The sequence below is a fragment of the Calypte anna genome, chromosome 7, assembly GCF_003957555.1.
Source record: "Calypte anna isolate BGI_N300 chromosome 7, bCalAnn1_v1.p, whole genome shotgun sequence".
NCBI lineage: Eukaryota > Metazoa > Chordata > Aves > Apodiformes > Trochilidae > Calypte > Calypte anna.
Window position 1 is genome coordinate 18,690,365 of NC_044253.1, and position 23,809 is coordinate 18,714,173.

Here is a 23,809-nt window from a genome sequence, read left to right on the forward strand (position 1 = left end):
TTAAAGATCTGTTTAACTAGAAGTCTTTAATGAAATTTCTCTGTTGTACATGACAAACTGAATACAGAAACCATTACCAGGTCATTTAGCAGCATAAGAATGGAGTAGCAATATGTAGCCAATTGTCAAGGAGTAGCTGGCAGCAGAAACCACAATGATCACAACAATGCAAATGCAACTCAAAGTACGCAGCTTGATCTGACAACAAAACATTTTCAAAATCCCAGCATTGGGTAGTATCAGCATAGTCTATATAATTTAAATTTCAAATTACTCATCTTCTAATGTCATGTATGTGCTTGTGTATTTTTATATATACATGCATGTATATATATGTAACCATATACATATATATATAGAATAACAATATATATATATACATATAAACTATTAAATACTTTTTGGAGAACAAAGCAAATTACCAAAATTTTGCAAACCATGACAAAATTCAAAGTCATCTATCAAACCTATTGAAACAGAGGACTGGAAAGATAACCAAGTTCATAATGTTGGTTTTTTTTACATAATTTGCTCAAGCTGCACATGCCTGGCATATAACAATTTTTGGTCTAGTTTCCAAAATAATGAGCAAGATTATAAATGTAAGAATCAAGTTGTGTTTGTTGTGCATTTCATTTTCTTCTCTGTCAACTCAGAAGTTTTTACAAAGACCACTTATTTGAATCTTTTTATATTCACCTGTGGATTTATTAGTGTAAAATCTTTTAATTAGAAGACTACAAATTGTAACAGTTACAGTTCAGTCAGAATACAATTTTCCCCTTGACTCAAGAGCCAGTACAAGGGATGTTTTCAGCACTAAAGGACAGTTTCTGCAAAATCAAAGACAGAATTAATTTAATATTAATTAAGATAATACTAATATTTAACATAATGTTTCAATTTAATAGCTAAAATTTAATACAAAGACTCAGACATCTTCAGAACTTCAAAAAAACCCCATACTATAGTGTGTTAATAAATATGCATTCAACGATTCTAAAATTAGTAAGAACTAAATGACAGAACTGAAAAATGGGATATGTTTACATTCAAAACCATCTGATTTCCAGCTTTTAAACAGCATTTCAGATCAAGTTTAAAAATGCTGCCTTTTGGGTACATTTACAAACTTATTCAAGTAATGTCTATTGAAAGGCATCTCTGAGAATTTGTTTCAAAAGCTAAAACTTGAGTCTTACCTGGAAAAGAATGGCAGCATAAAACCGAGTATGGAAATGCAGTTAAAAATTTAAAATTCTTAGTGCATATCAAAACATAAAAGCTGCATGTTCCACTCTCCTTTAAACTGACAGGCACGTCTGGCTTGTGAACTGTACCTGATCCAGTCCGGAGACTGGTGTGCTACCTATGGTGGAAGTGTACTGTTGTGAAATGACACATTACCAGGGAAACAGTAGAACATTTCCTTTCCATGGCTACATTCCTGGGGATGCAAGACAGTCATAGCAAACCCAACTGTCATCACTAGCACACCAAGAGCAAGAATCATGCAGGACAGGAGGTTATCTGAGTGGTTCCATCGCTCTTTGGACAGCCTTAGATAACACGCTGTTGGGATGATAAAAACAAGTGGGGTAGCACTCAGAACTCCCTGTGTGTGGGAAACAATAGAAAAAAACCCTCATGAGGATGTATATTTAGATGCAGAGAGCAAAACTCAAAATTTCTAAATGGTTGTGATTAGATTAATGCTACAGTAATGCCAGAGAGTAGAGGCCTTTTCCAGGATTGCTACATGGAAGACTTTAATTTTAAATCACAAATAACTTGAAAAAATATCTGCAAAATGATTTGAAATATTTCAGATTTACTTTAATGTTCTTCCATTGCTGATATGGAATAATATTTTTTGTTGCAATCCACGTAAGAATCTAGATCAAATACTGCCTTAAAAGAAAAAAGTAGAAACATTATGGATCCATTCAAAAATTCTGATAAATTTTGTGTTCATTACCTGATTATTTTGACTGTTCTATGGAAGTGAAGCTCCCTTTGAGAGAATAGAACTCCCCTCCTATTAGAAGTTCAGGTCCTTATAAAATGCACTCTCAGATAGGGACAGATAAAAAGATCTGCTTAATAACATTTTATAGTTTTTAAATTATGCAAAGCCATTGCATAATTGAAGTATGTTACATGCCAAAAAAGATTATATTTATGCAGAAATTTTGAACATTTACAGTTTTACATACTCAGTGAACAATATGTTTCAACTTAATTATTGAGATAGCAATCCAGCCTGCTGAATAACTTCGCATCACTATTTGTACAAACTCTAGTGTATTTTTATGGTAGCAGCCAGTGAAAGTGATCAGCACAGACATCAAAAATTGGTACACAAAGTATCTTCTTCATAAAAACTGAGACTATTAAGCATGTGAAGCAAAACAAACCAGCATTCCACTGTAAGAACAATACAGCAAAGTCTGTGGACCCTTGAACTGCTGCAGGAATAAATCTTTTCCCTGTGGAATTACCACAGGACAAACACAATTGCTTGTGTTTTGCTTTAAAACCAGAAAGCAGAGGAAAGCAAGCAGAGTCAGAGAAATAGCAGCGAATGCTGTTTGGTGAAAGGCCAAAAGACAGCTCTTCTGCTGGACAGAAAGCCTGCTGAGAAGACAGGTCATCTTTCATTCACATCTAAAGACTCTGCCTATTCATTTTTCATTAGTGGTGGATACCAAGACTAAACAATCTTTTTAAGTGCAATTTTCATGGCAAATAAATACATACAGCTATTGTCAAATTCTCTCTTAAAACAGAAGAACACCCATCACCCCTCAAGACATGAGCTACCCATGCAAATGCCTGGCTATGCACTTCCATTTGTAGCTAAATCAAGGTACCAGCTTGACTACCAAGTAATTGCTTAGACCTCTCTGGGTAAAGATACTGCATTGATTAAATATTTTATTTTGAGTGATTATTTCTAAAACAATTAATTCCAAATAGGAACCACACACTTACGCTAGAAAGAATCACTTGCAGTTGTCTGATGAAAATCTATTCCAACAGATTATACAATGTAATAAATGTAAAACAGATACTAGGTTCATTGTAACAATATTCAGCTATTTGGCTGGAGTAGCATGTGTGTATATATGCACACATTAAAATAGTTCCACTGGTGTTTATACACATGGGTGAATTTTCCATATTTGTAAGGGGAAAAGATGGATCAGAAGCAGAGATTAGAGAAAGAAATGCTAGATGTAGTCCTACAATACAGTTAAGTATATTAGTGATTTACTCTGCCATTTAAATACATGTTGTAAGTTATAGCCTCTTGTCATATCTCCAAAACTGTTCTAAATGCCCCCCCAGCTATATGAACTTTACTTGCAAAACTTCTTTCCTCCTCCAATTATCCAACTTTGAAGCAGTGAATAATTTTTTTTTTCCTAACATTTCTACTGACTACTATGTTGAATTATATAAGGTTTTCAGTAGACCTGTGGATTTTTCAGAGTTCTGTTCTAAAAAGAGGGGTTTATTAAATTAGAGAGTATACAGGTTCACTTACATTCAGCTCTAAAACTATTCCAAGGCAATCATACATTAGGGATACACCAGTGGCCACGGCAATGATAACTACTGTCACAGCAATATGGCAAACTCTTGAGAGGTTCCCATGGAAAAACACATTGGCAATTACCTGAAACAGAACCACAATTTAAAACCTTGATTTTCTTCTTCATGTTAATGAACAGCTTATTCCAAATCTTCTAACCTGAGGAAACTAAAAGGATGAGTGAGAATACACTGACTGAACTTCACCTGTTTTGCTTCAAGAAAGCATCTTCATCCAGAAAAAACTTGCAACAAATATTGATAATATTGCAGAACACTTGCAAGACTCGCTTAATTACACACGCAGGATTTAGGGTATATTAAACTTCTCAACTACAGAGTAAAAATCACTTTAAATTATTTATTGAACAGATGGATTTCCTCAGTTGAGATACTTTCATAAAACAACACTAGGAAGCATAATAATTATGCAATTTTCAGCTATTCTCAATGTAACAACAGTGACATTTATGCTAAACTTGGAATTTTAAGCAACCCTGATAAAGTATTTTTTAGTATAATACTGAATAGTATTATAATAACAAATTTTGTTTTCAAAACAAAATTATATTGACAGAATCAGTACCTCTCACTCATTGCACGCCATGGGATAGGACATGCTGATACTTATTACAGCTCAACCAGTGACTCTGGCTGTAATATGCATTAATAAAATGAGAATACTACTAATAGATATGAACATTATCATAGGGAGAATATAAAAAATTCTTACCTCTCTGGTCACAAAACATTCAAGGGGGAAGGTCAGAATTACAGTAATTCCATAACAAAACCTCCCAAATGTAGCAAGGTTGTCATCTCTACAGTAGTTTTCAAATATATCTCCTGAGGTATAGCAAAACACCAGTTAGTTTGAACTTGATGTCTTTTGCCTGTTTACAAATTGAAGCACAAGTTACTGGAGTAATTGAGACTTTGTGATCCTGTCTCCTGACTGTAGTTACCCTCCCAAATTGCATCCAGGAGGAATTTGCACCCTATGTTGCTAGTGGCACTGTTTTTATTTCAAGTAGCATTTATCTTGCAAAACTATTTTGACATATATACACACTAGAGCTTGTCATCTGTTACCTTCCCCTTAACACAGATTTTGTAAAAGATACCGGTGTTTGTTAAAAAGTGACAAAATCAGAAAGAAAGGTTTTATATAAAGGATGAATTTCCTTTAGAAAATGTAATTCCTAGAAGAAAAAGGAAGATCACAGAGTTACATCTGGAGAACTGCATTTTCCTGAGAGAACCAAATAATCATAGCTGCTAACCTGCAGTGATGAATTTCAAATATACTTAACCCTGAATGCCCATTATAAACATGGATTATCACCTAGCACATCTTACACCTAACAGTAAAAGCATTGCATGAGAATTCAGATCATCATCTTGCTTAGAGCTTACCACAAAGAAACTGGAATAATCTCTGTGGCACAAGCGACACTGCAAGAGAGTGATCAGACAATCTGTCAGGTCTTTCCTACATTACTACTCTACAGTCTTTTGATTTGCTACTTTTAGGATCACTGGCAATGGTGATGAAGAAGCAGTAAGGTGTACTTTAGAGAAACCAGCAAAAAGATTTTGACAGGCAAAACAGAAGGCAAGATGGAACCCACTTACAGCAGAATCGTATGCTGAGAAATATCTGCAGTCAGAGCTTTCTATACTTGAAACCAGTTTTCACTTACTCTAGCTACAGCTGCACCTAAAACAGTAAGTTATTCTGCATAAACAGGACTGGAGTCAGGGAAAAAGGACTGATCACCCACTAACCCCTATCCTACAACTCCTCTGTTCTCAATTACATGCTGCTCATCAAGGAAAAAAAAAGTTTTGAAGATGTCTCCTACTATTTGGAACAGCACTATAAAAAAAAATAAAAACAAAAAAACCCCCAGAAAATCTGCTTTCTTATGAGATTTTTTTTTTCCTGAAGAAGGTAATGCACAGAATAAATTTATGCCTTGTTCTTCTGAAAGCACCTTTTCCATTTTAACAAAATTATGATAAATAGTATGATGTAACATTTATTATATATGTATATTTACACATATATGTATATTTCTATACACAGAGAGGCGGCAGTAGGATTAGTTACAGCAGGACAGCTATTGTAAAGATAGGGAAAATCTGTAAGTCAGAGCTAGGATGCTGCATTAGCACAGAGAGGAAAAGGTACAGGAGAAATACAAATATGTACCAGTCACCAGGCAATTTCTGTTCTTACTCCTCTCTGCTGGTGGACCATGTGGCTAAAATATGGAACTAATTTCTTGAGAAGTATTGTGGTTATAATAACAATTCGAGGGATCAAGCAGTTTACCTTCTGTATATCCTGTAAAAGTCATATATCCACATGAAGCAAACACTACACTGATAACAGCAGCAAATGAGACAGACACATGTGTGACTCGAGACCAGTTCTTTAATGAGGGTTCTTCCAGAGATCCATATATTAAAAAGCTGTTATGGTTGCAGATGAATGCTGAAACACAGGTAAATGTAAGAATTAATGTATGAATTAATGCATATATGCATATAAAATAAATGCATGGAGTTTATATTCCAAGGTAGGAGAGACTAAGGACAGTTTGAATCCACTCGTCATTCATACAAACATTAATCCTGCAACAAGTGGCAAAAATAAGTGGCTCGAAGTTTTATTTGATTTGATGAAGGCTTGTACTCATCTAGAGCTGATTCTGATTACATCACCTCAAACTGCCATGCCATTTCCCACCTTCCCCACCTCCATTCCATCTCTGTATTTCCCCTTCCTGCTCTACTTATGCTTAAGAACCCAAGTGCAGTCCTAATAATTATTTAAATCCACAGAGCCATTTGCTAATTTCAGACTTCCTATCACATCCATTTTAGTCAGCAGCAAACACTGGGAGGCTTCAGATTACCACTAGTGTTATGAAGAAGTAATATGCCAGATCCTCCATACAGAAATGGATTTTAAAATTAGTATAATGGAGGTGAATTGAGACTCACCTAAATGTTTCATTTTGAGAAACAGGAAGAAATAGGCACTCTCAAGCAAATGTGTGCACTGCAGTCTAAGATTCCTTTGTTAGGGGTTATCCAAGACCATGCAGAACGATCACAGCCTCCTCAATTTATCAGTCAGACTGACCCTTATTAGTGCAGGTGTTTTAAGATGACCAGGACACTTGAGCTGGATTCATCTGCCATGTCACTATCTCTGCTGCAGTGGCAATAGCTTCCAGGGCCAAATGGGCAGTGGATAGGGATTATTCTTATACCATAACAATCAAGTTCACCTAATAATGACTCAAAGCCAACTTCATTTTTTTTCTAAAACAGCTTAACATGAATATAAAAATATGCAATATATAGGCCCAAATTATTAGTTTCTTACAGTTGATATGAAAAACAAAAATACAAAAAAAAAAAAAAGAATTACTTACCAAATGACATCACCCCAATGGCTTGTATTGCATTTGGTTTTGCAAATACCCATGCATTTTCTGATTTAGGTCTAAAACAGACATTTGTTTCACTGATTATCCTCTTTTCAATATCATTAAAAAAATTTTAAAATACTAACATGCTATACATAGCATGTATATAATTTAAAATACTAACAACGTCCTATATTAGAGAACTGCTAGTCAGATCTCCAGAACTCTCTGAAGGAGCCGCAGTGTCCATCAACAGCAAGTTGAAACTAGGGAGGTATCCTTCTCACCTCATTTTGATTAAAATCTTTCTATAACCAGCCTTTGCAGACAAAAATGTCAGCCTGTTTCACAGTGACCAGTTTGGTAAATAAACTCTTCAAGTCACCATATTCCATGAAAACAGCAACAGCGAAGGTAAAAGCTGTTACCAATTCTGACTAAGTCTCAACCCAAGAGAGTCAATTTCTTCCTTTGAATTTGAACATGTAATCCATGTAGTCTAGAAATACTTTTCTCCTAGACCACAAATAAAGATAGGCAGTTTGCCCTTTAAACCTGGTTCCAAATACTCCTTAAAGTAACCAGATTCTGCTAGTTTCCAAAGGAGTGGTAAAATAAAGTGTAAGAGAGTATACGGAGATGTCTGTAATCAGGCAAAAATGTTACTTGCCTCCCACTTGCTCCTCTAAGATATGCCTATGATTTTGGACCTCTGGTAATTGTAATTATTAGAGGAGGATGAGAGAAAACAACCAGCAAACTGTGTAAAAAGACATCTGATTCATGAACTTGCATGAAGGAAAGAAGAAACACAAATCATCCTTTTCCATAACTACAATTAGCTAAAAATATCAGATGAAATTCACAAGCCATTAGAATTGTAATATTAAGGCACAAACAAAGGAACAGTACAGAGAAATCTGCTTTTAAGAGGCTGGCTGCTTTTACCTTTGATTGCTCTGTTTTTATTTCAAGGGAAAGCTGCTGTCACCTGAGGCCTTAGCTGCTATTTTCCTACTGCCCTAGAAAGCAGTACAGTATTGATGTGAGCTCTGTGAAGGTAACAATGGCACCTTTGTCTCTCCCTCTATCTGGTAATAATTAGTTTTGACAGCTATAATGGCAGATGCTATGCAAGGTTTATTGATTTCAAATGTTTAGCCTACAACCCCACCCCCTAAAAAAGAAAATAAACACACAAAACAAACAAAAACAAACAAAAACCACAAATGAACAAAAAGCAAGACAAGGAAGATTTTGTTGGTTTGCCCTTTAGAATTGGCTTATTATTTCTAGAGAGCTCAAATAGTCAGTCCTTCCATTATTATATTAGAAAACCCCACAGATTTGCATCATCCAGTACACATTCAGTTCAGCCTTAGACAACCCTTTCAGCTTTTAAGCTGTCATTGCTAAGCTGAACTTGAAGTGAACAGAACCTGAGCATCAAAATAAAGTTCAGCTCTTTGCCTTATATGCAGTATATTGTCTTGACTACTGTAACATAGTGCTTCTAGTCTTATTCAGCTGAACATAGCCCTCCTAAAATAATTCTCAGACTCATCACATAGATTTAACAAATGGATGAAACAGAATTATCTGGCATTTGTCTTGTGAATAAGATTTCCAACCTGCTGCAGCTGCTGTAGTTTTTTATAGAGTATCCTCTCTCAACTTGATGCAACTGATTTTAAATCACTATAAATGCCTGTGGAAAATTCATAATTTTTAATGTATTGTTTTACAGGAAAACATCCATTATCTGTTTGGAAAAAATAATCAACAACATGACAAAATAAAAAAAGAACACAGAAAGCCAAGATTACAACTGCCACATTCTCTATCCACTAGAGGTCAGCTTTGATATCAAACATACAGAATGACAATTTGGTATTATCCTTTGACAATATATTTTGTGAAAGTTTCCTTAACCCCCTTTATATTAATAATTAACACTTAATAGCACTTATAATACCATATAAGCCAAAATATTTTTAAATGCACAGAAGTAAAGAATGCTTTTTTCTGAAACATTTGATTTCTTTGAAACTGGTTGATCCTGTGCAACAGTATAGCTCTATCATAAGCTCCTCTAAATAGGGGTTAAAAAAACTAAACATAGAAAGTACATGCATTTCAGGTGAAACTTTTTACATAAGGTGACTAAATAATGAATTAAATAAAATAATTTTAAAAAATAATCACAAGAGCTAGTTTTCCCTTGTGAAGTACTAGTTTATGCCCTAGCAATATGCAACAGATCAAAATATAGCTTTGCTTTATGGATGAATGGCAAATCAGATTAGAAACATTATTTGGAGGAAAAAAAATCCAAAAGAACAAAATCCTGCTCATTTAGCAGCATTAGAAGATAAATTCCACCCATGTTAGTTGCAGAACACAGGAAAAATTTCAGAGCCATGATTTGAACACTATCAGAAGCTTGAAATGTCATACACTGCACATTGCTACACTTGATATATGCAACAGTTTATGACTCTTTCTTACAGTAAGTCTTATATTGCTGCATGTGTTTCAAAAAACATTTTCATACCTTGGGAATAGAAGTATCTCACACGGATGTGATCCATGAACTAAGAAGTGAAAGCAACACAGTAAAGAATTCAATTTCTGAGTGTTTGAAACTAATAGTCAACAGCTCCAGAGTTTTGACCATATCAACAACAAATCAACCCCAAGTCTGGTCTGCAGGACATACAGACTTCAGCAAAGCTCCTGGAAAAAACTTTTACCCTTTTCCTGAAAAAGGGTGTAGGTGACATGGAAGTGTCTATATAAAGTAGACTTCAGACAGGGAGATAAAGTTTTATCAGGAAACAGTAGTTAGTAGCTAATGAAGAGCCATATAGTGAGTAACCAGGTAAAATGACTCACAAGCCAAAGGGCACCTAATGGAAACATCAAAAGTCAAGGTTAAGATACACACAGATTCATATAAATACATGCATCTCTGTAGGCAGATGCATACACAGGTTGAAAAAGTCTGTTACAAGAACACCAGGTAGCACTATAGCTGTTCTTTTTCAATCCTGCTGATGCTGTTCAAGATTAATTTATTTTATTTTGAGAGAGGGCCCTAGGTTCTGACCAGTTCAACCTACATTCCTGCTAGGAATTGCTATGTGAAGATTTTAACAGCTGATCATACAAGAATAGCCCTAGATGTGAATATCCATGGGTGATGAAAACAGCTAGCATACTGCTCCTTACTCTGTGAATAAAAACACTGGCATGAACACAGAGTACTTTTCATGCTAGAGAAAGAGAAGTAGTTAGATGAAACAGAATGAAAATTAACAGAAGAAATACATTTGTGATGCTTAACTCATTTCTTGAGAGCTGTACTATCACTTGTAGTAGAAGTTGTAAAACAAGGTAAAAGCTGAGAAGTAATATATCAGACAGGATAAAGTCTCAGCTGAAAGTAAATCAACAGCAGGAACTGTCTGTAGGAACTGAAGCTTAGTGGTGAAGAAAACCTAGAGGTTAAGAAAATAAGACTGCTCAGTCTTCAGTATTCTTAAGGGAAAGTAGAGCACAATAAACAGTGAGTTTAAAAATGTTTAAAAAAATATTCATTTTTATCTACATTACAGCAGAGTAAAATGAAAATAACAAATGAATCAGGAAAAAGTTAAGACCTTCTTATGGGGTAAATGGAATTTCACATCCAGATCATGAGTAAGAGCTGGGTAAACTTGTTTGGCAGTTTAGAAGAGTGTATCTTCTACTCCTTGTAAAACATAACAGCAAAATTTTCCCTATCTGAAGACCCATGCTATCTTTTCCATCAATTTTGTAGAAATGCTGCCAACTGTAACACAGCAGCAGAGTGCATCATAAGCAAAACATCTTTAAGGAGTGCAAAAGAAATATATGCCTCCAATCTCTACCCAGCTTGCAGGTATGAAACACAGCATGAAAAAACCCCCAAATAAGCTGATTTCTCTAGGAGAAGCAAATTCCTATGTTTATCAGGGGATCTACATGTCGGAATGAGCAAAAGATTTCCATTGTTTTGGATTTAAGATCAGTGTCAAATGACCAAGTTTAGGACGAAAACAGCATTTATCAAAATAATCCAGGAACACATGGCAGATTAATTCAGGTTTAATTCAATGATTTAGACTCTTAGGAAATTCACTGTAAAATTTCAATTCAGTTCTATCCTAAGGTAAGATAGCTTTTAAGCTATTCTTTAAACTTTCAAAGTGTAAAGATACTGAAAAAGTTTATAGGTCTGAATATGATTCCAAACAATATACTGGAAAGAAAATGAGGAGTGCTCACAGCAGCCTTGAATTTTATATCACTCTAGGTCATCTTGGTTGTGAAAGAACATAGATGAGGCAACGCTATACATTATCCCCACTAGTCACAGCTGCATTACTCCTCTTTTTTCCTTAATGAACTACTTAGCAGTTCCGTAAATATGCAGTAGCTTACTTTTATTTTTTTAATTTCATCACACACTAAAGTTCATCTTTGCTTACTATTGGATTATTTATATGAAGGAAAGAATCAGCTTTCTTCTTTCAAGCTACTTTTCTAAACACTTGGTCTTTCATCCCTGTGATCAGCTGCCAGTTGAGTAATTCTCACATCCTATTTATGTGTAGCAGATGCTATTGAAGTTTTTTCCTAGAGATTCATGTATTATGCAGACACTGACATCATGTCATTCTTTCCAAAAGAACACCAAATTAAAATGATCCATCTTTTTTAGCTACATAAAATTCTGCTTTTTACAGCAGTGAATGTTAGTTTCAGATATGAACCACAAATTTATTTTAGGCAGGATTAACATACTGTACATTTACAGCCTGATAGAATTCTAACCTATTGGTTTTAATTGTAGTAGAAAAATACCCAGCTATAAACAGGTGGAAATAAAATAAAAACTGGATCATCAACAAATTTTTGTCTGCAGGTTCATTATATACACATATATATATATATATATATATCTCCTTCAGGCAATAATAATCAAATGTATGAAATTAACCAGAAGCACAACTGAAAAAAAACCCCAAATACTTTAGGTTCAGATTTTTCTTAACAAGTATGAAATTATACCAAATCATCACTTATATTTTTTTTTTCCCCAGAGTGTCAGCTAGAGAATAATATTCCTATAATGTCCCTGGACAACCTGCTCTACTACCAAAGCAACTAAAATAATAATAATAATAATAATAATAATAATAATAATAATAATAATAATAATGCAACAGTCCAAAGACTTATAATTTATGTTTTTCAGCCTACAATTTCAAGTACATCAAACCATTAAAAGCAGAAATAAGTTTCCTTTTCCCTGATGGTCTGAAAAATTGCAGAAAGTTTCTAGGAAAGACAATATTCTCTGTTGTCCAAATAATAGAGATAATTTTCAACTACAACAGAGTTTGCATTTAAGAAAGAAATCAGATTTATTGTCCCCAGGAAGTCTTCTTGTATCTCTCAAAGGGAAGCTTCGGTTGCAAAAGACCTTCAAGATCATTTAATCAAGCCTTTGACCAACACTGTAAGTTCACCACTAAACCACGTCCCTTTTAAATAAAAGCATCATCCTTAACAGAAAGTACAAAATGTGCAATTAGCACATGCATGCTGGAGAATAGGGTGAAAAAAATCATCATGATTATGTTGATACATGGAGACATTATCTGCTAAAGCAGTACTCACTTCTATCCTGATACATTCTACAGTTATGCAGGAGAAAATGGTTTCATATGAAAAAAGCAGGGAAAAAAAGGAAAAAAACCCTCAAAACAACACCAGCTTCATGAGAACAGATTAAAAGGAAGGAAAGACTGCAAAGTTCTGCAAAGGAGGGCTTGGTGCTTCTACTGGACTGCAAACCCAAGGCACATCCACAGGATCATGCTAATTTCCAAGGAGGTAAACATCAAATTATGTTAAATAAACAGAATCATGGCAAAGCCCAGAAGATGCAGTTGAAAAGGTCTTCAAGACACTTTGCAGTCAAGATATATCAATCTTTTTTCTCAGGTTTTCAATGAGAATATCACATGTAGTTGGGGCACTTTAATTTACTGAGAACTGAAAGCAGCTATTGAGAATGACCAGTAGCAGAGAAAATGGCAGGAACACTTAAGGAACTGTGTTTTAGACTACAGAGGGGATCATGAAAGGAGAACAAGTTACAGCTCTTTACAGGTGTTTTTTAAGGGTTCAAAAAGCAATGAATAGTTTGCTGTCCATATCCACTGTTGTTAGGCCAAGAAGCAATCACCATGACATACAAAACACATTTAGGAAGAATTCATAAGAAATGGATTGCTAAGAACTCGAATGGGAAATTATAGAATTTCCCAAGAGCAAATTTGCCAAGAGCAAACCAGACAATCATTTGTCATCAATGATGGGCACGCAATCAGTTCTGCCATGTAACAACTGTAGGATTTAAATATTCTCTCTTGGCCTAGTAAAGACTTTATCTGGGATTGTACAAATTATTTTCCTGTATCCAAGTACTTAAAATCTCCTTGAAAACTCCAAATTATTTAATTTAAATAAGGATTTGCAGTAAGAGCATTCTTTATTTTACTACAATGGAACACATATTAAAATGTATTAGTGTTCTTTATTATCACTGCAGAAAAGCAAGATGGCATGCCATCATGCCATTAACAAAATATTAGATGGTTTTAATCATTAACATATATGTCTAACTGTAAAATACAAATAGTAAAAATGGACATTGATAGAATGCAGTTGAGGAAAAAATTCTAACAGTTTTCGAAATTGTTAGATGCACTTTTGAAAACAAGAAGTGCAAACACAAAACTGGAAACACAAAAAAGTCTGAAGAATTAAAAAGTAAAACTTCAAGATTTATGTAACACTCAGCATTCTTTATCATAAGAAAAAATGAAGCAACACATTCCATATTTTTCAGTGCATCACAACTGTTGAGAAGAAATGCTACCATAGTAACAAGTTAATAAGTAATCATTATATATAGCTTCTTTCTTGACAGGGTATTCTGAAGCTACCTTTTCCAATACTCCTTGAACACAGTATTCAAAACATGCTGTCTCACAGTGTTCCTATTGCTTTTATGTTCCTATTGTTTTTATGGATGACAGACAATATCTGGTACAATTTTAGAAAGTGCTATTCCTGCCATTTTCCTAGTATTAAACATGAATTATGTGTAACTGCTGAAACAATCATGGTGGAAGAATCCACTTCTTATAGAAACATTAGAAACACCTTATAAAAATATTCTAACATATGAAAAAGTACATTCAGAAATAGCTTCTAATCTTTATTAATAAATCTTCACATCATTTAAATGATAAAGTAAAAGGGATAAAGCAGAGCTAGGGCATAAAGGAATGTAATAGATGCATAGCACTTTCTTGCAATATAATTGTAAAAATATTGCCACAACACACATTCATGCATACTAAAATGTCTAGAACAGTCCAATTTTCAATGTTGCATACTACCTTGAGAGTATGAGTGCTGGAAAGCAGTTTTGTGTACTTATACTGTTGTTTTCCCAGGTTTTAATTATGTGTTTTCATTTTGAAATGTATTAATATTAAAAATAAATATTCCTAAGATACTATCTAAGATTGTAAATATAGCCATCTGACAATAATGGACAAAATTAAAGATTCTCAGTTCTCAAGTGACAGACTACCTCACATACCCGTTCACAACCCACCTGCTATTAGATATCTCACCTGAATTTCCAATTAAGCTGTCGTTTTTTGAGACTTTTTCTTACTTTACTTATGTGCAACAGAACAAAAAATAAAGCCAATTTTTAGCAGTTCATTTTGCATTGCTGCTAATACAGATTTATTTTTCATTTATCCATCTCTTTAAAAACAGCCATGTTCCAAAACATGGAATCTGCCATGTGCAGATACATGCAAGAATGAAATAACCGATTACATACAACCAAAAATTATTTTTGTGGCAAGTGTCAGAATACTTACACTTGTGGACCAAGTGCTACTGCTCTCACCATCACAATAACCAGGATGACAATGGTTAAAATCAGAGAAATAAGAGATACCTGGTAAAGGTGAAAAAAACACAATTTCAGTCAGTATGCTTGATGAAAGACTGTCCTCTTAGCATAAAAATGTACCTTTTTTTCCCTAAAGAATAATTATGAGTCAAATGAAGTCCTAAATACCACATAAAATATCCATGAATAGCAAGTTTGTCTTATAAAATAATCTTTTTTACTTACTAGCCAGTTGCAACTATTTGTATAATTTTGTGTGATATTGCTATTTAAACATTTCAAGGTCAGGTCTACATCACCCTGTGCTTTACAAGATTTGAGTTTTACTAGCAACAGATGGGAAAATTCTAGTGACTCATATGTAGACTAAATTTTTGCTTAAACAAGTTTTCTGATATTTCTGGGGACAGAAGACAGTCTGAACTTGTAAAATATTTAACATTGTCTAGCTATATGTGATTGAGTTTAAATACATTAAGTTCTGACTGGCACTGATTTTCTAATAGCATATAAAAAAGTGAACCAAAAACCAGCTGCTGTTGTAATTTACCTTTGCCAGTTTTGATATGTCTCGATATAAAGATAGAGGCAAGGTAAAGATGATGGTGGTAAGAAGAATAATGAAGTGACGGTCAGTAAGCACATTTTCCGGTGCAACTAAAGCAAAAAGAAAGTATTTTATTTCTCTAAGAGACTGACATAAGGAACAGGTTAGTTACATTTGAAAGGCTAGCAGTAACAAACAGATTTTGACAAGGTTTTTATCTACTTTGAGCTAAGTATCACCAAAATAAAGACTAAGCATAAACTAACCATGAGGAAGCAACACAGAGTATGTGCATAATCACAAGAATTCTGCAAACTTAAACCAAATGCAAAACTAATTGAATATATTATATCAAAATGTGAAGTCTGGCATTTCTACACGTAGATGAATATAAAACATTTGATCATGCATTGGTCAATGTTGTCGGACTGCAAAAAAACATTCTACTTCTTTCTGATATTCACTCTTGAGGATTTTTGACACTGTGTGTTAACATCAATTACTGTGTTGCTGGAGACATGCAAATCCTTAAAGAACAAGCCTAAGTTGTTCTTAAGTAAACTAATTTCGAGAGTTTTTTTAAAGCACCTTCTTTCCTGCTGTGAGCTGTCTTCTCTTTGTAAAATAGAGATTACCATGTGATGGCAAAGTTAGAATATTCCCTCCAATCAGTAGGATTTGTTTGTATAAATATATATGGTGCGTTTTTCAAGCCAATGACAACTTAAAACATATCTCAGATAAAGACTGGGAGGAGAAAGGATTGAGGACAGCCCTGAGGAGAAGGACTAGGGGATTATGGCAGACCAGAAGATTAACATGAGCTATTAATGTGGGCTTGCAGCCCAGAAAGCCAATCCATAGCCTGGGCTGCATTAAAAGAAGCACAGACAGAAGTTGAGGAAGGTGATTCTGGCTCTCTCCTCTGTTCTTGTGAGACCCCACCTGGAGCACTGTGTCCAGTTCTGGAGTCCCCAACACAGGAAGGACACAGAGCTCTTTGAGTATGTCCAGAAAATAATCAGCAGGCTGCAGCACCTCCCCTATGAAGACAGGCTGAGGAAGCTGGGGTTGTTCAGCCTAGAGAAGAACAAGTTCCAAGGTGACCCTATCACAGCTTCTCAGCATCTGAAGGGGGCCTACAATAAAGCTGGGGTAGGGCTTTTTACACGTGTGTGTTGTGAGAGGACAAGGGGCAATGGTTTCAAACTTGAAGAGGGAAGATTCAGGCTAGACATTAGGAAAAAAATCTTTTCTAGGAGAGCGGTGAGACAGTGGAACAGGTTGCCCAGGGAAGCTGCAACTGCCCCCTCCCTGAATGTGTTGGATGGGGCCTTGAGCAACCTGATCAACTGGGAGGTATCCCTGCCCATGCAGGGTGTGTGGAACTAGATGATCTTTAAGGTTCCTTCAAACTGTAGTCATTCTATGATTCAGCCAGACTGCCATGAATCATGGATTGAATGAAAGCTTGCTGAATAATTATGACTGGAAAGAGACCAGCAATTGACACAAAGTGTTGTGTTCAGTTCCCTCTACTTCTTTGGGAGATTATGCTTTCTAACCACTTTCCAAGCAGGCATTCTACCACACAAGTGAAATAACATGACATGCTGGATGTTCCTCCAATTACATAGGTTGTATTGTATATGAATTATGATATATTCACCCTCAGTCTCAACCTGATCAGGTATTCATAGTAGAACACAGTGTGATGTTAAAATGGCATCCACATCTTGCAGGATTCACCTGCTGAAAGTTATAGTCGTCGTGTGAAAACCAAATATTCCATGCAAATATTAATTTCCACTTCATTGCAGACATGTTATTTCTAGTTTAATTTGCCAGTGAATAGGTTTTTTTAACTTGGATGGCTTTGTGCGAAAGAGGGTGGTAAACATGTCACAAAGCTCTCCTCTGACTTTGCTGGGAAAGCTTAAAGAAGAGAAAGAGTAAAAAGTATATGAGTTAAATTATTAAAGCATGACATTTGGTTTTGGAGTGAATATCTAGCAGAACTGAAAGTAACTAATGCCATTCATTAACAGCTCTTACAGATTAAGCATTAAATCTTTATATTATTTGCTAGCCATTCAGAGTTATTCACTAGATAAGGTGCAGTTTCAGTATATAAGTTATTATTGTAGGAAATACCTAAAAAAAGAGGACAAAATATGATGACTTTGTAAATCTGCTGTGGAAGACTCCTATTTGCTTAGCATTTCATTGAAGCATGTGGTCTCTTCACTGACGCCAAGTTCAATGATAACAAAGGACTAGGATTCATACTTTTTATTTCAGGAAGACTTATTAAAAACAAAACAAAACAAAACCACATAAAACCACTCATAAAAATAATACAAATATCCTCCAAGTCCTTAACTTGAACTATATTGAAGAGTAATCCAGAAGCAAAGTTAACACATAGTATTTCATACTGACACAGGATGCTAATCCCTTAATACTTATGCTATATTCCTATCTGATACATTTTCTCCATTCTAAATTGTTTAAATGCATCTTACCTCCAGGAATTCTCTGAAAAACTTTAGTTACAGTGTCTCCTGTTATTATGTTGTAACTAATCATAGCTTAAAAAAAACAAATTTTTTGTTAGTACAAGTCAAATATGAAATATTTAATAAAACATTTAACACACTGATTTTATAGACTTCAGGATTATATGCCACTATCTATACCATATGAATCCTGGCTAGCACTGCCAATGTCTAATTTTCAGGTTTTAAAGAAATTAAAAGACTCTTCAATGTTCATTTTTTTCTCTCTCTCTCTTTTTTTTTTTTTTTTTTTTTTAAATACAGGTACAACCTAAGGAAGAATCTGGTCCAATAAGCAATGCTGTTACACAGACTTGACATATAAGACTACTTCAGAAGAGTAAAAGTTGCTTTTAAAAATTACTTGTTTCCAGCACTAACTCTTTGTCAAGTTTATTTTCAAATTCTTGTTTCTGTTAGGTAAAGTTCCTTTGTTAGTCTAATAAATGGTCCTGTAATCAAATGCATAGGACTTTCAAGCTAATGTAAAAAGCTAGCACAGAAAGGAGAAAACAGATGAAGAGAAGCAGATCTGGATTTCCATTCCTTCCTCTCATTATATGAAGTGTAGCCTTAACATTCATATTTAATTCCTACTCTACACCAGAAGTGTGTATTTGTGTGCATATGTGTGTATACATAAACCAAAATATATTTATATACTCATTTGGTCTTCATCATTTAGACAGATTACATATAGGTATTAGCCTTAACTAATGTTTAAGTATTCATTGTTGTAAAACTGTAAGTCATTGGCACTACTTATATAAAGAAATTCAAGCACATATAAATGCGTAAGTAGTTCCCTGGAAAGGACTGAGATCTTCGTGGTCTTTTCAGTTCTTTGCCATACTCTCTATGAAGCTGTAATTATACTCTTTTTAGTTGACCTATGTAACATTTTTACCTGCAGTAACAGTTAATTGACTCTCTTAAAATCCCAGCTACCTCTAATAAACTCCGACTGATTATTCCCAAAGCAGGAATTTTGATCTGGGACTGTGGTGAATGAATCCAGACTCTTGGTACCTCAAGGCACCACCTCTTGCAGTACCATGTGTGAGAATATCAAGCTTATTTAAGATTTATGTTACTTCTGCAGAGAACAGATTCAGAATATCACTTTATTTAAACTTTGAGTCTAATTAATTCCTGCATGATAATACCTGTTTGTTCTTTTACTATTTCTTCCTCAAAAGTGGTATGACTGCCAATTACCCAGTAGGTCTTAAAAAGCTTAACTTATGCTTTTGAGGAGTAGTGTCAGCACAGAACATTCAAGTGAGATCTGATCATGGCTTTTCCAGTAACAGTAATACTATATCTTTGGGAAAACAATGAATTCATTATACTCCTAAAGACACATTTTCATTTTGTTTCAGGCATATCAAATTTGTGCTCTTGCTACTCACTGTGGAACAGAATTTCATCTTTGTTGTTTCTCATGGATACTTTTGTCATTAATTTGTAAGTGTGTGATCACTAACTTCTCTGCTATTACATTTCACTTTATTTCTGTAATTCTGGTCCTCCAGTTAATTAAATTCTTCCTAAGTCATTCTTCTGAACACACTAAAAAATTCTTAATTTTCTTTTTTTTATATTAGGAAAGATACATATACAGTATATGCTGTACAGAGTTCTTACTACTTAACCAGGGAAAGAATAGGGTAATGTGAAAAAGCTTGTTATTTATAAAACTTAGTAACTTATATTTCACTCGATCTTACCAATAAATGGATAAAAAAATTGAAGAGTTGAAAGAATTAGATAACCTACAAGACCGTATGTTTTTCTGACCAGCTCTTGATAGGTGTTGCTATTGGAGAGGGTTCCTCCTTTGATCAGTAATATAATGGAATAATCTGTTAAAATATAAAATTACTATTAAAGACAGTATAAAGCACCCCATGGTTGGATGCTGCTCATCTTTTTCAGTCCTTAAGAAAAAAAAATCTGTAAGAAGTAAAAGAGTGGCACTGGGAAAAGCAGAGATGAGAAAACTCACAAGGGATCTCAACCCATTGAAACCAAGAGTTACAGGCTCATGCTGGAAGGAAGTTCCAACTTTTCCAATTGGAGATGGCAGAAATATTAATTTTCATTGTCTTCCAGTATGGTCAAAGGTAATGAGAACTATCATGAGCACCAAAAAAGAATAAAACTGGATTAATAATGCAGAGAGCTCCTAAATGGACTGAACATTTGCTTATATTCTGAAAGGGAGTAAAATGTGAGGATGGCCTGTGTCACAGTGCTAGAACTCTTAATCACTTTACTCAGCTATTTATCTAAGGTTGTGAAAAATTAAGCCTGGTTAGCATTTTGTATCTTCTCTATTGTTTAGAATAAAAAAATATTTTAAACATTTTTACTGGATACTTTCAAAACAAAACATGCATGAACTGTACTGTAAAACCATGTGTGTGACACAAGATAAACCTGATTTCACAGACAGTATTACTCTCAGACTGAACCTCAACTTTTTTATGAAGAACAGCTCAAAATGTTGTTGTTATGTCAAGCTATGCTTAATCTTCATTCGACAACCACAGGATTTTCCAGTCCAGATTAGTTACAGCCCCTACCTTAGCAGAGATGACTTGACAAATAGCAGGTAGACCTCATCTATTCATTCTGTGGCTTTTACTTAGTTTGTAATCTATGCAGTTAACAGTGAATTCCTGTGAACAGTATTGGTGTTTGTTATCTTCTAGAAATAATTAAAATTATGAAATCTTCAGTCTTTAGGAGAGGAGATTTATACTGGGTGTTAATGGGAAAGCCAATCTGGTGATTCCCATGAGTATGTGCAATTCTTACTAAAGTTTTTGAGAAAATTCTCCTTTGATGCTAATATATTTACTTATGTTTATTTTTTTGCTTGTTTATTTATTTTTCAAAACTTCCCTTTTTGAAGGTAAATCCTTTTTTTCTTGATGATGATAATTAAAATATTAAAAATAAAAGTATAATCAAAATTTATGTTCTGCTGTGTATTTTTAAAAACTGATATCCAACCTACTCAAGGATCTGTCTTTATTACGGTAAAAGTGTAAAACAGTGATTAACAGGCAGAAGTAAGAGCTATTCTTCCAAGTGCCAACTTAACCTAGTCTAAACCAAAATGCATACAAAAAGCAACATTATATGTTATACAGTATAATTCTCTGCTTTTACTAATCTGCTCGAGGGATTAGTGAGGTAAGGAAAAATATTGTAATTTTTATTGCCACACATATACTCCTTTAAGCTATCATTAAGCTCAAGATCAGCTAAACATTGAAAGACTAATTTTCACTTTACAACAGAAACTTCTTCTAGAGTACCTGTGATATAGGCAACTAGAAATAAAAGCAGTACTCCTAGTGGAAAACCAGCTTCCTTCAATGAATATGGCAATCCTGTAAATAAGAAAATGAGAGATTATAGAAGAACCTTCCAAATTACTTATCTGTGACAACAAAACTAAAGAAATACCCAAATTTTTTAAATGTTAACAATCTCCCAAATTGGGCCAGCATGCTTAATAACTTCAGAAGGTTCATTTTTAGCAAAATGTTGCTTATATGTAAAGTTCGGACAGCACTTGCCTAACCATTTCTCTGTGGTCATTATGGCAAAAGAGGCTGTAGAGTATCTACCACTGAGATGAGATCTCAGCTGGACACATTTTCACATAATAAGTAAATAAAACTAGAGAAAAATCTCCATGAACAGCAGAAGAAATCAAGGCAACTGTTATTCTCCAAACTGGATAGTCATGCATATACAAACAAGGCTGAACACAGGTTAAGAATGTACACTTACCTATAATACCTGATCCTATGATAGAGTTGATAATGTTAAGTCCAGCTGATGCCATATCACTGTTCCCTACTTTATTCTTGGGCTTACTAACAAGAGCTGTTTGGTCATCTGTTTCTACCTATTTCAGGAAGAAAATAATTACATTACACATGAGAAAACTAGGTGAGAAGGAAGACTTTACACATATATAAATAAGTCCATTCAAGGTTAAAATAATTGTCATATGCTCAAATTTGTAAAGTTAATTTGATAACCAATTTTTTTTTTTTTTTTTTTTTTGTGAGAAATCAAAGGGGCATTAGGCATCTAATTCCTTTATAAGTCCAGCTTATAATCTTTTGTAACTAATTCTCTGAAAAAAAAATAACTGGAAAGACAGAAATACATATAAATTCAGAGGAAGGCTGTTAAACAATAGGGTTTTTAGACATATTCCAAAGGCAAAAACATGAATCAAGTACTTTTGAAATTTTTTGGGCTAAACGACTGGACACTAAAAATAAGTTTTTGAATCAGAAAATGAATTACTAGTAACTAACACAGTATGCAAGCCTCTTTTAGGTTAGATATTAGAAGAAAACTCTTCACTGAAGGGGTAATTAAACAGTGGAACAGGCTGCCCAGGGAGGTGGTTGAATCACCATCAGTAGAGGTGCTTAAAAGTTGTATAGATTTGGTGCCTAGGAACATCGTTTAAGCACTGGACTTGTTAGAGTTAGGTTAATGGTTGGTAGGGTTAGGTAATGGTTGATAAGTTAGGTTGTGGTTGGATTTTATTATCTGAAAGGTCTCTTCCAACCAGAACAATTCTGTGATTCAATTTAAGGTTTTATCCAGCATTTTAAGTATTTGTGTAATCCAATGGTTTAGCTCACTATGAATAATAGTTAATGACACTAATGAAACTGAGTAGTACCAGAAAGTTTCTGTGGGAAGGTCTAGTAAAAACCAAAGTTCAAAGCACAATCTGCAGCCAGTGGCTTTAAAAAAGAATCAAAGTTCTTATCTTCAAAAAAGAATTTTTCATAGGCATAAAGTACTTCTGACCTTAGATCACCATTCTTCTGCCAGAGAACATTTAAGAATCATTCATTAGAAGGCGAGTATTTTAAATTAAGCCATGTAATTCAGAAGAGGAGCATACATTTAATGAAGAAAATACTCAACTGTATTCTATAAAAGTAAAACATTATATATTTACCATTAAAATAAAAACACTATTTCATGGGTGCAAGTATCTAACATACACAGCAGGTAGTACAAACTCAGATGCTTGTCACTAATACTTCTGGAAAAAAAATTTGACTGATAAATCTAAGCCATCTGTAGGTAGTGGCATAAGCTGACAAGCATAAGAGTGCCTCAAGGAGGGATACATATTGGCACCTTTAATCCTTAAGTGGAATTAACATAGGAATAACAGTACTAGCTAAATTGAAAGCCTGGTATAGTCTGATATTCCTTTTCTGACAGTGGCCTTGAAAGGTGCCCAGGGAAGAGTGTAAGTACATGAAGAACAGTTGGCAAATAACTTTCCTGTCCCAGCTTTCCTAAGTTTGCATATGCAGACTTCCCAAAGCAGAGGCAATCTTGGTGCATCGCACCCCTTCATAGGTTGCTCCTTGAATTAATCCTTTTTTTGAAGCCACATTTATTTTTTAGTATGTACAATGTCTTGTGGCAATGAGTTCCACATCCAAATTATACATCATGTGGAAAGACAAGTATTTCTCTTTGATTTGCATCTACCATGAAGAAATCCCACTTGGTGTTCCAACAAATGCACCACTGCTTCCTTATTATCTTCATATGCAGTGTT

The 23,809-nt window shown here is 34.4% G+C and overlaps 1 protein-coding gene across 1 annotated transcript; it reads right to left on the reverse strand.

Annotated features, from left to right (window-relative positions):
• Positions 1-1,369: 1,369 nt before the first annotated feature.
• On the reverse strand, positions 1,370-22,141 carry SLC38A11 (solute carrier family 38 member 11). The gene is given in 11 exon segments (XM_030454502.1): positions 1,370-1,615; positions 3,551-3,682; positions 4,331-4,443; positions 5,936-6,097; positions 7,047-7,117; positions 15,041-15,120; positions 15,626-15,732; positions 18,148-18,213; positions 19,911-20,045; positions 21,510-21,584; positions 21,991-22,141. Coding segments are annotated over 11 exon segments (1,338 nt in total).
• Positions 22,142-23,809: the final 1,668 nt, after the last annotated feature.